The sequence below is a fragment of the Drosophila arizonae genome, chromosome 3, assembly GCF_054131065.1.
Source record: "Drosophila arizonae isolate 15081-1271.41 chromosome 3, UAZ_ARI_1.0, whole genome shotgun sequence".
In the NCBI taxonomy this organism is placed as follows: Eukaryota; Metazoa; Arthropoda; class Insecta; order Diptera; family Drosophilidae; genus Drosophila; species Drosophila arizonae.
The window spans coordinates 18,792,484-18,808,907 of record NC_142923.1 but is presented as its reverse complement, the minus strand read 5'-3'; the positions used below and the strand labels follow the sequence as shown (position 1 = coordinate 18,808,907).

The 16,424-nt window shown below is 37.7% G+C and overlaps 2 protein-coding genes across 2 annotated transcripts; both read left to right on the top strand.

The window, feature by feature from the left end:
- Positions 1-8,601: 8,601 nt before the first annotated feature.
- CSN1a (COP9 signalosome subunit 1a) lies at positions 8,602-10,278 on the top strand. The gene is made up of 2 exons (XM_018001458.2): positions 8,602-8,749; positions 8,826-10,278. The coding sequence occupies exon 2, from the start codon at positions 8,850-8,852 to the stop codon at positions 10,089-10,091; it is 1,242 nt and encodes a 413-aa protein (XP_017856947.1). The 5' UTR covers positions 8,602-8,749; positions 8,826-8,849; the 3' UTR covers positions 10,092-10,278.
- Positions 10,279-14,181: 3,903 nt separating this feature from the next.
- LOC108609729 (outer mitochondrial transmembrane helix translocase) lies at positions 14,182-15,816 on the top strand. The gene has a single exon (XM_018001450.2). The coding sequence runs from the start codon at positions 14,357-14,359 to the stop codon at positions 15,506-15,508; it is 1,152 nt and encodes a 383-aa protein (XP_017856939.1). The 5' UTR covers positions 14,182-14,356; the 3' UTR covers positions 15,509-15,816.
- The last annotated feature ends 608 nt before the right edge of the window (positions 15,817-16,424 follow it).

Genomic DNA, 16,424 nt, shown 5'->3' with positions numbered 1-16,424 from the left:
ATTCAAAGGGACCGTTGCAAGTTGTTGCTTACCTTTCGCGTTTGCCCTTTTGTTGCAATTTGGCTTTGGACGGGAACATGCATAACATAAATTTCGCCTTTAAATGCATGGAATATAGCGAAAATTCTATGCATTTTATATAATGCCATTGCCAGTGGCCATGCAGCCACACATATATCTGTATCGCTATACATGTATGCATAGATGTGGATATGTACATGTGTATGTGTGTGTGTGGAGCATATATTTATTATGCTCGCATGCAGATCTGCCTTTGCATTGGACGCCAAATGCATTCGGAGGCATCTTTGAACATGCTCAGCCCCCTCGTTTGCTCGCATAGCACTCGTCACTCGTCGCCGATACTCTGCTCTGCCCCTGCTCCCTAATCCAGAATGCGCACTCAGCACGCGTTCATTTGATGCGTGGCAGTATGAGAAGGAAAAATTCTGCATGTAAATATAAGCTGGCAACTAGGAACTGTCTTTCTTTTTGATACGGCGTGGTCTACATGCATAAAACATGCCACATGTATCAGCTCGACCCACACACACACACACAGATAGAGAAAGAGAGAGAGAGAGAGGGAGCTAGCATAAAATTTGTCAGTCGCCAGGGCAAGGTGCGTGCCGTTCAGACACACAGCACATAACTGGCCAAGGGCAGGACCTGGGGATTCATGGCAGCCAAGGACCCAACTGTTAGCTGTTGCCATTTCCGTCTCATTTTCAATAAAGCTCGCAAAACAATTTTAATAAACAAAAGAAATAATTTTCAATGCACTTTGTTGCAACAGCAGCAGCAGCAGCAGCAGCGAGACACATGCGCCCGCATTGCTCTTACAGCCGGAGAGACAAACAGAGACAGAGACAGAGAAAGCGGGCGCAGGGCGGCAGGGCCAGCGTTAGAGAAAGCAATACCAAAAATTGGTCCTCCAACAACGTTTCACATAGTTGGCAGCAAAAGTTACGTGCGACAGCCACCCAGTCCACGTTCAACTTTGCGTGGCTCTCACCCCAGCACGAGAAATGCCAAACACAAAAAAAAGGAGTTAAAATAAAAAACAATATAAAATATACCACTGTAAAACAAAATAAAACTATCAAGATTTTGGGTTTACGTAGTCGACATCTCGCATACTCTACAAAATTAAAATAAGGTAAATAAATTACATTTCGTTTGACCAACATAATGAAATAGGAAATAATAATAATTTCTTTAATTTTATCAATTTTAAACTCTCAGTCAGTCTTTCATTAACTCTCATCCATTCACCTTCTTACTTATTCCCACCCCTTATTTTCTTTACTCTTTTCGTTCTCTATTTTGCTCTCCTTCTCATGGTTTCAATATCCACTTTGATTGGTAGAAATTTTGTTCTCTCTCATATTATCTTTCATTTATATCAATTCCTTCAATACCTTTGGTTATATCTCTATCTTTCCAATATGCCTTCCATCTTTGCCTTTCTATTTTAAATATATATTTTCATTAATTTTTATTGAATGAATATTTCTCTATATCTTTGATTTCTATTTAAAATATATATTTTTTCCTCTATTGTATTCCCATTAAATATTTCCCTATCTCTTTAATTATATCCTAAGCTTGGCTCTGTCTATCTCTTTCTATATTAAATGAATATCTCTTAGCTCTGTCTATTAATCTATCTCTCTGATTATATCAAAATCTTGCTTCACTCTCTCACACTTTCCCTATCCCAACTTGTCTTGTTATTTTAGCAGACTTTATTTTTATTTAGAAGGGCAAAATATTAAATAAAGAACAACTGTCTTTGACTTATTCCATTTCCAATTCACTCTCATAGCTAATAGGCTTTTTAAGTACTATCTCACTCGACTGCTCTGAGCTGGCATTGAAAAAACTGCCAAACCTCTGGCTGCTGCGCCCTTCCTTGCTGGGGAGGGGAATCACTGGGTGCCTGGCAATGTTGCAGCAAGTTCTGTTTCGAAATTGGCTTATTTGGTATTTTTATGCGCCCGACTCACACACATACGCACACTCACACACACACAACCACATGCCCCGCGCTGGCGTTGTTGGCCTTTGTTTTGTAATTGTTTTGAAAGGGGACGGCAGTAGGCGGCAAAAGTTAACGTCATTGTTGTAGCTGCTGCTGCTACGGTTGCTGCTGTTGTTGTTGTTGTTATTGTTGTTGCTGCTGCTGCTGCTACTGCGATCCCGACAAGGCTGCAGCCGCAGCAGAAGGACGACGTCCTGGACGTGCAGAACGACATTAGCGGCAACTGTTTTGAGTGCTCCTTCCGTTGTCGGTTCGTTCTTTATAGTCGACTACCCGTTCGTCTACACCCACTCAGCCGCCCAGCCGCCCAGCCACTCACCCGCCGTCCATTCGCTTGGCTTTCAAGTGGCATTCGAGTGGCAGCCATTGTGCACATTATGATGGAACTTTGTGTCGCAAAATGCAAATATTTGAAAGGTAATTGAATTTGAACTTTGCCGCTCGAGGTTGCCCATAGTTCTTGTTGTTAGTCGAGTTTTGGGCTATTGCCTGCTCCATGGGCTTCGGGCGAGCGTCCTTAAAGTGCGAGCATTGACGCTGGCAGGCTTAAAGCGCTGCAGTTGCCAAATATTTGCCAATCGGTTTAAATGTTTTATTTACATGATCCAAACGGTCAACACAACGGCTCCAAAAACAAACCGAATCGGTGCCCAAAATCAAACTGAAACGTCACTAGTTCGCATTCTCTCTCTCTCTCTCTCTCTCTCCTCCTCTCACTCTCTCACACAGTTGCTCTGTTTGCCATACAAATTATAGCCAGTTTACACTCGCATATGGCCCACAAGCAACAACCTCGCCCACAGTTGGCATATTTTCAGGACCGAAGCCAATGGCATTTTCAAAGGCATGAAATGTGCATGCAATTTGATCCAATACAAACCCCAGGGGCAATTGGCAATATATATATAAATGTATATATGTAGGTATATATGTATATATATTTCTGAACTGTCTTTAGCCTGAATGTCTGTCTGGCCAAGCCGCAGGTGTATTCAGCAATAAATTGTGCTGAAAATAAACAATTATCCATCTAGACATTTCGCTTGCCTCGCTCTCTGTTTTGGGGCAATTGCCCTCGAGGCATTTACTCACTTTCATTTCATAATTATTTGCATGTATTTATATATTATATGTATTTATGCCATTTGATATATTTATTTATATTTCTTCAAATTTAGCCTAAAAGTTGCGTTATTTTAGGCCTTAAAACGAACTTTTATTTTCTAAAGTAAATTTTAAAAAACCCCTTTTTTGAATTTGTTTTGATTAATTAATTATATTATATTAAATAATATTTATTAACAATAATATGTATCAAAACTAGATATTGAGTTCTATATATTTTCCCCATTATTTCAATTAAATTAAATTTAAATGAAAATATTAATACAAGAAAAATGTGCAAATATTATTTTAAAAATTGCACATTTTTGTTTGTTTTTAAATTTCCATTAATTTTATTGCTTGTAAACTTTTATTTAAATTACCTCTAGTGAAATTATTAATGTTTTCTTTTTTTTCTTGCATAAAGAGTCATTAAGATTACAATAATTATAAATAATGAACTAAATGCAAATAATAAAATTTTATGAATAATAATAATTTGCAGTTAGTAGAATCATGATATCGCCCAAAGCAATTTGTTTATTTACTTGATTTATTTGATTGGTTTTGCTTGAATAAATTTATTTATTATAAATATATATTTTTCATGTACATATTTAATATTTATTGTTTTACATCGCTCATATTTTTAGGATATTTATTTTTTCTATATTTAAATTAAAGTTATAAAAATAATTTAATGTATTTATATTTATTTTCCCGCACTCCAATTCTTATTTATATATATATTTATAATTTTATAGCACTACAATTTTTAGAATATTAAGTTTTCTATATTTAAACTAAATGTATAATAATAATTTTATACCTATATAAGTTTTTTCCGCATTCCGATTCTTTCTCCAAGCATTCTGTTGTCATTAAAAATAATGTTATTCTATGTTAACCCTTTTAGCTTTATCCACGCAATTTAATTCCATTTAGATTGGCTGTGCATAAACATGAATATAAATTAACAAAACAGAAGAAACAAAAAATATTATGATTTTAAATTAGAAAAAAAATGGAAAACGCTTTCATGCTGTTCACAAAGGACAGAAGTTAACTGGACAAGCTCTCTCAGTAACTTGAGGCTGAAAAGATCTGTAGAAAAACTTTATTTTAATGCCAACATTATGAGAAAAACTTGTCAAAGCGGAAAAGAAATGCATAAAGAAAATGATAGAAAATGTGAAACTCGCACACGCCCACCTCGACGGCTGGGCGGGGAAGATGATGTTCAGGCCAACAGACATAAAACGCACAGACCAAACTTAATTAGCACAACAACAACAGCAGCACGCACAAAGGGCACAGGTCAAATGGGCGTTTGTGCTGGAGGCGTGACACTGTGACGCATTGCAGCAACAGCAGAAAGCACTAAGTCTAGGTCCCCATGTCCAGCTAGAGCAGCTCTAGAGACCGCAGAGGCGTCAGCTCGTCTATTGCTCTTAATTTCCTGTGCGAAAAATGAGGCCAGTGGTTGGGGCCCGGTGGGTGGTGCTTGGTGGGTGCTGAGTGGGGTGGTGAGTGGCAAATGAAATTGAAATATAATTAAATTTCACACATAGCCGCAAAAGTGTGGCAAGCAAACTGTTGCGCATTTTGTTGATCGTAATTATGAGAATGAATGACAGACGAACACAACGGCACAATGTGGTTCAAGTGCTGCACAAGCAAAGTGCTTCGCGTTGTCCTTGTGCATCAAGTCAAGTGCAGGGACAATAAAGGACTATGCAAAAATGCGAAATAAGTGCTTGAAAAATAAATGCATAGCTCTGCAGCTACACTGCAAACAATTGCAGGGCTCAACAGCAAAGGGTAGCTATTTAAAAATGAAAGCGAGTTAAATTTTAATAAAAATGTATTATGAAACTGAATATTAAAGAGAACTTTTGCAATAATTATATTATATATAGATATATGATGTATATATGAGTTAAGCGCTGAGTTAGGTTCTCATGAACATAAATAACTGTGGGTAATATACTTTATATTATTAATAAACTCTCTAAACTCTCTTTCGTCTTAATATGAACTGAGCTATATCAGCTCGAATAGTTGGGCTCTACCCTTGAATGTCTGACTGGATTCTCTAGCCTAAGTAGATGTCGATATCTTAACTTATATATTTAAATTTTATATATTTTTTATTATTATCATTTGAGTGCTTTAATGCTCTTTAAAGTAGGCGAAATCGATATGCTGTGCTTTTCGTGCCGGCTGCATCGAGTCTACTCATTTCATTTTTATTGTCCTTGTTCTTGCGTCGTTAATTAATGTCTCGTTTGCGCAGACAAATTATTTGTGCTTGGCTTTTTTTTGGTAAGGGTAGGCGTGGCCTAATTGGGCTCTTGTAAATTTGACAGACAGATTGAGTTGGCCACGCACCACAATGCGCTGCAGTGCTGCAGTATTTAATGGTTTTGAATATACTCTCTGTGCATGTGTGTGTGAGTGCGTGTGGGTGTGGAGTAGACAGCACTACAAATGGCGTCACATTAGTCAAAACATGGGCACAATGTCTGACGTGGACATCGTGCAAAAGCGAATCTCGCTGGGCTATTCAAAAATTTGATTCAATATTTCGCTGGGCTTTTTTTTTTTTTGTTTTTGCGTGGCTGCTGTCGCGTCGCCGTTGCAAAAAGCAATTGCCACACACACACACACACACACACGTGCATGCCACTGCAGTGGCCTGCACAGGCCACGCCCACTGCACGCCCCCGAACTGGACCGACAATCGAGCGCTAAGCGTCGCTAGATTGCAATTAAAATCGATTTTGTACTTTGATCGGCGCATTTTGATTGCCAAAGCTGTCGTCCAGCCAGAAGAGAACACGCCCATCACCCCTCTCTCTCTCTCTCTCTCTCTCTCTCTCGCCCACTCGCTGCTCATGTGTTGACGTCTATTGTCAATTTGTGTCTGTCAACGTCTGAGCAGCGTTACAGCCACGCATTCACTCCTGTTCGGCGGAACGAACAAATTTTAATGAAATTAGAAATTTGCACGCGTCGAAAGCGTCAAACTGAAAGCGATGCCGCCTCTGCCGTCTCCCGTCTCCCGTCAGCCGTCTGCCGTTTGACCTCTGGCTCTGCTCCCCGCTCTCATCCCCGCCACGTACATTACATGCCAATTGCAAACATTTTGCGACTTTGATTGCTGTCGGCTGTCTTTCGGCCTCCCATCGTCGCTGCGGCTGCAATCTCTTAATCAAAAACTCTTCCCGCCCCTACCCCTGCCACGTTCCGTCCGGCTACAGTTTAGCGTGAAGTTCGTTTGAACTGAAATGTAATTATCAGAAGATAATTGATAGGCTCGACTATATAAGAGTCAAAAGGCTTCCTGGAGTGTGAATAGAGCAGGCTCTTTCTTTTTTTGGCATGACCTGATAGGTATTTTACTTTGTTTTATACAAGCTGAAAAGAGGGTCACTTCCCTTATATACAATGCTAAATATTTGCAATGATAATAAAACAGTTAGTAAAGTTGTAAGTCTAGGCATGTCAACTCACTCTCATTCTGTGTTTTATTAAATATTGAATAAGGTTAAGTTTAATTTTTTGTTAGTGCTAGATCAGAGGGCAGAGACCGTTGGTTAAGTTGTGTTAAAATTTAGTTACTTGAATAATCCTGTTATATTCTCAATGACTTTGGTTAATATTAGAATATATTTATTTTTTATAATAAGCATTCAGTAGCATCAAAAAAGTTAGCAAAAGATAGCAACTGATTTTTCTAAAAAAAAAAAAAAAATAAAAAAAAAATATATATATATATTTTCTTGATTTGATCTACAGTTCTTTTTCGTATTATTAATTTATTTCTTTTTACTAGTATATATAATTTAGACAAAATATAGTATATATACATATATAATATTTATTGTAAAAATAACTTTAATAACACTCACAACATCATTGAAAATTTGATTTATTAATGAGGTTTTAAAACTGCTTGTGGAAACAAAACCCAAAAAGAAATAAATAAAAAAAAAAAAATTAAAAAAAATATATATAAGCAAAATTTTTAACTAACAAATTTTAACCATTTGGCATAAGCCAGCAGATCACAAATTTTCAGCCTAGAAACCGAATATTTCACTAAAATATTAGTCCGGTTCAAGTTCCTTCAATCAATATTTATGCTTCTTTCTATCTCAACAATATTAACAACAGTCTCCCTTTCCTTTCTATCAGTCGCACAATCAAAGCAAAGGTTAATAAGGAAATTCAGGTATGCAAAAGCTATATTGTTTGATTCGTTTGCTTTTATCTTTTGGCATGTTTTTTTTTTCTATGGGTCTCTGACTGGAAACGGCATTAACACCCCGGTCTGGCCGCAACTGAGAAATGGGCTTCCAGGAGTACCAAAAAGTCAAATCAATTTTAAGCATTTTGCACGTTTTTTAAGTTTCACATTTTGCATTTCCATTTCAGTCAAGAGTTAGGGACAAGGGGTGCGGGAGGTTGGTAGTGCGGGAGGTTGGTAGTGCGGGGGTGCGGGAGGGAGGCTGGTAAATGGCCAACGAGCAGGCCAATAAATTCAGCTAAAGCGACGCATCAATAAACCGTTAAATAGCGGTAACAATTTCTTTGGTTTCGATTTTTCTTTTTTACTTTTCCACTTTCCTTTTTTTTGGCTTTTGAAGTTTTTGGCGCTCCCCTGATTTATGTGTCTCTGATGTCTGCGATTTTTCAAGCTCGGGTAATTTGATTTTTGCATACATTTCTTTTTTTTGGTTGTTAGCCCCTATTGGCCAACTAGCTAGGAAAGGCAACCAGCTCCCAGCGACCCATCGACACCTGCCCCGCCTGCGGCATTGAATTCGATTTGCCAATTTGATTTGTATCTTCGTAATGGAATTTGCTTGTGCACAATTGTTAGCGGCTGCCCATCTGCAGAGATACATGAGCATTTGCAGCACAGCTCAAGTTTCTGAAATCTTGTGTCTCTGTGTGCCGCACACGTGCACAAGTGCAGCTTGTCACGCCACCTGGCGGTCAGATTGGCTAGCACGCCTGTTTGATTTGCTGTTAAATAGCAGATTATTCGAGCGTACAAATTTCTTGTAGCTGGCAACACTTGTACGCCATCGTCTTCAACACAAAAAGAGAATCTGAAATGAAAAAGCATATATATTATGTATATATATATTGAGAATAGTTTGAGAGAAGAGAGAAATAGAAAAGGAGCTGAGCGTGTAGCCAATTTGATGACATTCTAAGGACTGCATAGAAAATTTCCAGAAAAAGTTAGATATGATTTATTTTGATGTAACTCAGTAATGTGGAAATACAGTAGAGTCTGACTATAACGACTCCGCTTAACTTATATGAGCTAACTAATATGGTTTTAGCGTCTTCCGGATATAACTACGGTGCCTTGAGCGTCGTTATAATCGCATTCTACTGTACTATATCTCGATTGCATACTGTGATATGTATTTTTTCTTTTCTAAAGTAAACTATCAGGTTATGGCTACCACATTAACAAACGACAGAAAATACTCTACCCTAACCTAAAAACTTAATTTTCTCATTTCGTTACTCAATTCATCCATCTACGGATTTCGGCTTAAAGAACTTTACAGCGATCTGGTAAACATCGTCCTAAGCATCTGTAATTTTTTTTATACTCTATACTCAACAAAAATTGTTTGAAATATTCCCACAGAGCATTTGTCGTACCTACATAGGTATGATTTCCGGGTCGGTATCGCTGATGTGCAGCGAGAACGAGAGGAGCTTGGTGCGGGCAACGACAGTCTCTCAGTGTCCCATAGTTGAAGATCCGCAAATTGAGTTGGTTAGCTATGCGAAGCGCTATATGGATATTGCCCGTCTGATACGATTGCGGTTTATAGCGCAGGTGTGTCCCAAGCTGCGCATGGAAGCCCTGGAGCTGGCCATCATTCACGTCAAGAAGACGTACAATGTCAAGATGTACGAGGAGCTGTACCGCACGCTCTGCACTGAGCGGGAGCGCAGCATGAGCGTGGCCGAGGCCGAAGCTGCAGCCGTTGACGAGGCCTCGTCCAGTTCGGGCTCTGCCTCCGGGCAAGCTGGCAAGGCCAAGAGGGAGAGCGGAGAGGCGCACGAATACGACGCCTACTGGGTGGAGGACAACACAATGGAGGCGACGCTGCTGCTGCAGGAGCTCGATGCTGAGCTGAACTTTAAGAAATCGAATTCGGGCAGCGCCTATGTGCGTCGCGTTCTGGAGGAGATTGGCGACTACCACGTGAAGAGCGGTAATCTGCAAATGGCCGTGAAGTTCTACGCCCGGGCCCGGCCCTATTGCACCAGCAGCGACAATGTGATCGAAATGTTTCGCAATCTGATACGTGTCTCCATTTTCATGGCCAACTGGTGGCATGTGCTCAGCTACATTGACGAGGCCAAGCAGTACGCGCTGGGCTATCCCAACCTAGCACGCTCCGTGCCCGCCCAGCTCAGCTGTGCCGCTGGCCTGGCCAACATGGGCCTCAAGATCTACAAGACGGCCGCGCACTGCTTCCTGCTGACGCCCTACGATCAGTACGATTACAATAAGATCGTGGCGCCCCAGGATGTGGCATTCTATGCGGGTCTGTGCGGTCTGGCCACCCTGGAGCCGGAGATGCTACGGCTGGCCTGCCTCAACTCCGAGAAATTCAAGCCCTTCTTTTCTCTGTCGCCCATCATGTGGGACATATTGGCCAAGTTCTTCAACAACCAGTTCGATCACTGCGAGCGGCTGCTGCATGAGCTCGAGAGTCGTGTGCGATTGGACATTTACGTGGCACCGCACGTGGATGCCCTCTATAGCAAGATCCAGGCACGCATTCAGGACAGAAGACACACCTACGTTGCACCCTCAACGGAGAGCTCAGCCACATCATTGCTAGAGACGAGAGTTACGCAAAAAGAAACAAGCATCTATTTCAAAGACGATTTGTGAAGAGCAAACAATGATAGCTCTGATAGGATATTGCGGGAGGGAGAGGTGAAGTTGATGTGCGTTGACTTTATGGACTAACGAGTTGTACTTTAGGGAAATTACTTGTTTACTCTTCGGATTCCGTTCCAAATTTCGTTCGAATTCCGCATAATAAATGGCAAAGCAATAGAAAAGATTTTCTCTTAAATTGTTGCTCTTTCATTTGCAGCCGATGTAAAAAGGTAGATATGAGAGGAGAAAAAGGCAGATCTTGCGAATGAATGAATTATGAATATATTTTATATAAAATTAAATTATATTAAAATTAAATTTTATATTGTATATACATATTTGTATGTATTGTTTGAATGAATGAATGTAAATATATATTAGTTAGTATTTACTATATGCATATAATATATATTATAGATATGATGAGAACGAAAAGCTGAACTTGTGTTTCTCTTTGTCTAGTCTCAATATAAATATTACAATATACAGTAGAAGAGCTGTGTATTTGTGTGTAGCAATAGTGTTTGGTCCGGAAAGCACTCTTGCTTCTCGTTCAATGATCGTGTGTAAAGGAACTCTGAGAAAGGCGCCGAGAGCTGAGTTTGAGTTTGAGTATGAGTCTGAGTCTGAGTGGGAGTTGCACCCTATATAAATGACCGTTGACTGCAGGGCAGCTTCAGTCGTTGCTCGGATCGTTTGGAGTTCAGTCGTGCAGTGATTCTCCTGATCGAGGTAATAATTAGACATTAAATAATGTTAATTACATATTAAGCAGAATTGTAATAATTATATTAATCATTTTTAAGGAAAAGTTTAATAATTATGCTCTAGTGTTAATAAGCAAATTATAATAAATGAATGATTATTCTGGTAATTTTGATTGCATTTACAATTTTATTTTATAAGTCATATTTTGATAATTGATGGATGATTTTTTTATCATTGATTTTGATCATTTTTATTACACTTAGAATTTTAAATAACTTTAGATAATACTATTATTTTTCATAGAGATTTTTCTTCTTCTTTATTTTCGCCGCAAAAGCCTTTAATTTTAAATTACTACTTATACACATTATAAGTCCATTTGCAATAAATTGATGTATTATAAAAAGTGAAATAAATAAAAAATAAAATAAATAAAATTCCATTCTAAAAGCTGTGAATATTTGAAACAAGTTATGCATTAGAGCATAGTCTCATCGGCTTAATTTTTATTTGTAAATTAATTTCACTATATTTTAAATATATAATTCACTTCAACAGAATTTTCAATAGCTGCAACTGCAGCACAACAATTCAAGTGAATCACAATTTCAACGAAAACGAATTTTATATTTAATATATATATTATATATTATATTATAAAATTCACTCTTTAGCCTTTTTTCTGTTACAAGATTCTATTCTAACTGCGACAAAAGCCAAAGAGTGATAGTGGCTGCAGTTGCTGCGAACAACAGCAGGAGCAGCAACAACAACAAAAAGCAACAACAACTACAACAAGCTACATAATTAAATTTTCGTGTGCTCAGTAGAACGAACGAGCGAACTTGACGCTCACAAAGGCAGAAGAGTTTGGAACAGGAAACGAAAGAGAGGTTCAAGTAAAAGCAGCAGCAGCAGCAGCAGCACCTAGACCATGCCCACACCCACGCTCACGCCCACATTTTGAATGCCGTTGAGCGGCGCTGAAGAGATTGACGCAAAATCATGAAATATTGCACAGTTGAAGTGATTTTTATGAACTCTTGAAGAGTAGCTGCGAGACTAGCAGAAGAATAAGGAGACGAGCGCTAACGAGCTTAAGCATAAGATGCCTGAGCCCCAAAAGCGCATAGAAATTGCCTCAAATACGTCCGCACAAAACCAGGAAGATATCAGACTGGACTGCTGCTGTGGCTGCTCATAGGAGCAAAGCAAAGGCTTTGGACACTGAGCTGATCCTAATCCTTAGGCGAGAAAGACATTGAGGAAATGGAGAAACCTTTTTGATAGTATTATTAAAATAAAATTTAAATGGAACAAAATTAGCAAACATTGTGAGTACAATTTGAAAATATAGTTTTAATATTCATAGGAACTGATAAAAAATATATTAATATAGTATTACAACTTTTACATAAATATTTCTATTTTATTAAATAATACATACAACTTTATAAATTTTAAGTTGTATTTTATTTTTATGTATTTAATTTTTTTCTCTCAAACTATTAAACATAATTAATAATTGTGCTGTAATTTAATATTTGAATTTGTTAATACAATGATAACATATTAATATTTATTTGTTATATTACATTATTTGTAATATAAATTGGTTTGTAAATTTTTATTTATTTATTAAATTACATTATTTGGACTGTAAATTAGTATTTACATTTATATAAAATTTTGTTAGTATTTATTTAATTTAATTTAACAAATTTTTATTTGAATTAATTTTAGGTGAGTAATCAAAAGATTTTATTTATGCTTTAGTTGGCAAACCTTAATAATACATCTAAAACTAAGTTAGGCTAGATTTTAAACTTTTAAATTTTATTTTTGAGCTAATTAAATTTTATTTTTCATTTTGATTTTTTTTTTTTTTTGAATTTTGTATAACCCAGAACATTTACAGTAAAAAATCAGCTGGAAAATCATTAAAATTTTCTTAATTTTAATTACTATGATTTAATAAATTTGAAGTTAACTTGCATTATATTTGAAAATATTATTGTCAACAAAATTACAATTATCCAATTTATAAAAATTTTATAATTTACAATTATTAAAATATTTAAAATTAAGTTACATTGGTCGGACCTTAAAATTTTTAATTTACTACAAAAGTAATAAAAATTCTTCGGTACATTCCCCACTTCTACGACCTACTCTTTCGTAATTTAAAAGCAAAACAATCTAGAAAATATTTTTGTAATAAACGAGCAACTAGAGATTTGTTTTATTTATGCTTGTCTAGTTCTCGGTATTTTTGTGTTATTTGTTGTGGCACGCTAATAAAGGCTGTCTGGCACCTGGCGCTCGCGAATATTCAGCATCTCATCTTGGCCAACTTCGGCCAGACATTTTGTGTTGAGTAATTCTTTTGTAATGCGGAAGGAAGTGCAAAAAACAACAGCGCGATGCGACTTCCGCTGAGGCGGCTGGAGCTGCCACTAGGGGCTGTGGATGGTGATGGGGATGGGAATGGGGATAGGGCGGGGGAATGGTACTAAAGGCCCTGAAGTCATGTAAGTTGCGACTTAAGAAAACTTTAAAACAAAACTGACCTACGCGTGCGCCCCATAGCTGGACAAAGCTGCGAAGTTTGGCTTAGAGGCACGAGAGTGAAGCGCCTGGACCTGGACCTGGACCTGGACTGTGGTTCGAGCAAGATAAATTGCTGCAGTGTTTAGTTAATACTTGTGCTGCTGAACGGTTTGCAGCTTGCCCCAACCCGATACAATTCAATACAAACAAGTCGAAGAAGAAACAGAAACAGTGGCAGCAGCAACAGCAGCAGGAGGAGCTGCGGCAGCAGGAGCTGTAACAGTAGCAGCTGGCTGGACAAGTTTATCTTTTGTTACATTGACTTCCGCTAAAAGATGCTAAACTAGAAAACATTTTTTGCTTGGTCAGGGCCAGAGCAAGCAGGAAAAGTTAAACAGAAATTAAGCGAAGTCGAGCCAAAGCGCTGCTGCTGAAAAAGAAAAGAGCGTATATACACTGAGAGAAATGCAATTAAGCAGCATAAATCAGCGCAATTGGGAGGAAAATAATGAAAGAAAAGACAAAGGACTTCCCATCATTGCCAGTGCCAAATTTTTCGTATTAATTTTTGTATTTTTATTTTACATTTATTTTTTTTTTTAAATATATTTTTAGTATTATTTATTTATCTATTTATTGTAGTTACGAGTAGCATTATTTAAGGAATTTTAAGAAACTGTTTTACATTTCTTTCACACTCACATATCATTTCATAGAATGATAATATATAATATTAATTAAATATTATTTATTTATTTATTGTAGATAAGAGATAGCTACTTAAACAATATTTAATTAATTCTAAGAAAGTGTTTCACTTTTATTTTTTTCACATCAACACATATCTTTTCCTTGTTTGTCAATATTAAAAACGTTTTGTCAGTTCTCAATTTAAAAGTTTGTTTATAATTTTTTTTTTTTTGTAAATCTTAGTTTGGAAATTTTGGTAATATTTGTTGTGTTGTAGCAGCTGTCAAGCTGCGTCGCATTCCTGTCTTCGAGTGCTACTTGTGAATATGTGTTTTTATAATAGTTGTAAATTGACAATGGAGGGACCCAGTAGAACAGGCTATCAACTAGTAACGCAGCTGGTGCGCATCGGCATCGTAGCCATCGTCACTTATTATTGCGCCACGTGGATAATCAGCTCGGTGGATCCGACCAGCAAGGCCAAAAAGAAGGCCAAGCGGCTGGCCCAGATCCAGCTGAAGAAACTGAACGAGATGACCGGACAGAGCAACAAGCTGAAGCTGAGCGATTTCAATAGCTATGAACTGATGATAGCTTCACATCTGATTGCTCCCGCCGATATCGATGTCAGTTGGTCGGATATAGCCGGCTTGGACTCGGTTATCCAGGAGCTGCGCGAATCCGTGGTGCTGCCCGTGCGGCACAGAGATCTGTTCCAGCGCTCCCAGCTGTGGCGACCTCCCAAAGGTGTTTTGCTCTATGGACCGCCCGGTTGTGGCAAGACCTTGATTGCCAAGGCCATGGCCAAGGAGGCGGGCATGCGTTTCATCAATCTGGACGTGGCGCTGCTCACCGACAAATGGTATGGTGAGTCGCAGAAGTTGGCTGCCGCCGTCTTTACGCTGGCCCACAAGCTGCAGCCCTGCATTATATTCATCGATGAGATTGAATCATTTTTGCGCATGCGCGCCGCCGCCGATCACGAGGCGACGGCCATGATGAAGACCCAGTTTATGATGCTGTGGGACGGCCTGCTGAGCAGCTCTAACTGTTCGGTCCTGGTGCTCGGGGCGACGAATCGGCCGCAGGACCTGGATAAGGCGATTCTGCGACGCATGGCCACACAATTTCACATTGGGCCACCGCTGGAGCGTCAGCGCCTGGCCATACTCCAGGTGATATTGCACCAGGAGCAGCTGCATCCCAACGTCGACTTGAAGCGTCTGGCCAACCTGACGCCCGGCTATTCGGGCTCGGATTTGCGGGAGTTGTGCCGCCACGCCAGCATCTATCGCATGCGGCAATATATGCGGGAGCTGATGATCAAGGAGGGCAGCTGCGTCATCGATGCGAGTGCGGTGGACGAAAACGAGCTGGTCATTAGCATGGACGATCTATTAAAATCCCTGGTCAACATGAACATGTCCAAGCTGCAAACGGGCAGCACCTATTTGGCGAAGAATATCGATCTGGACTAGCATAACTGTATATATATATATATATATATTTCTATATCTGCATAGCTGTGGGGACAAACGTATATATTTATATATAGATGTATATATATGTGTATATAGAAGTCAGCTTAATTATGACAACAATTTGGTAAGAAATGTAATCCTTATTTTAAGAAATCATTTGACTTGATGAGCGAAATTTTACGTTGAGGTATTCCCTGAGGAGTCTGTACAATGTTTGATAAATAAGCTGGGCAAAATTATTGTGCTTGAAAAGTGAACTTAGCTGTATGAATATTAGAAAATAAATTAGTTGTATATTAAGCGCATTTTATATATTCCGTGGAACAGCGGGTCTTTTCTTGAAAGAAATACAATACATCTGTATAGGTGAATATAATGAAATATAAACGTAGAGACTTTGAATTAATTATAATAATTATTAAGTTTAATTATATATTAATTATATAATAACTGTTGATTATAATAACTATTATAATTTTACGTAACAAATAATTAAAAAATATTTATTTGACATAAATTGAGTTTAATAGATCTATTTTCAATAGTATTTAGACATGAACATTTATTTTGTATATTTTTTTTTTTTATTTAATTTGATTTTTTTGTCACTAATTATTCGTCTTTTATATAATAATATATTATTTATCCATATTATTAATTTTTGTTTTATCCATATTAATATTATTAATTTTTTTGAATGCTTTGAACTTTTTAGGTATAAGTCTTATAGGACAAACACAAATATATTTCATATATACTTTAAAATTTTTAATTAATTGTATGCATTCTAAATAAATATGCTAAGATTTTATTTCTGTCGCTGTTTAATTGATGCTTCTCACTCACTAACCTAGTTTTATGTTTAGTTTCACTTTCAATATTTCACTCTCTAGATTATTATATTAACTTTAAT

Excerpts from the sequence above, each read along its gene's own strand:
- CSN1a (XM_018001458.2), top strand. The coding sequence starts at position 8,850 with ATGATTTCCGGGTCGGTATCGCTGATGTGCAGCGAGAACGAGAGGAGC.
- LOC108609729 (XM_018001450.2), top strand. The coding sequence starts at position 14,357 with ATGTGTTTTTATAATAGTTGTAAATTGACAATGGAGGGACCCAGTAGA.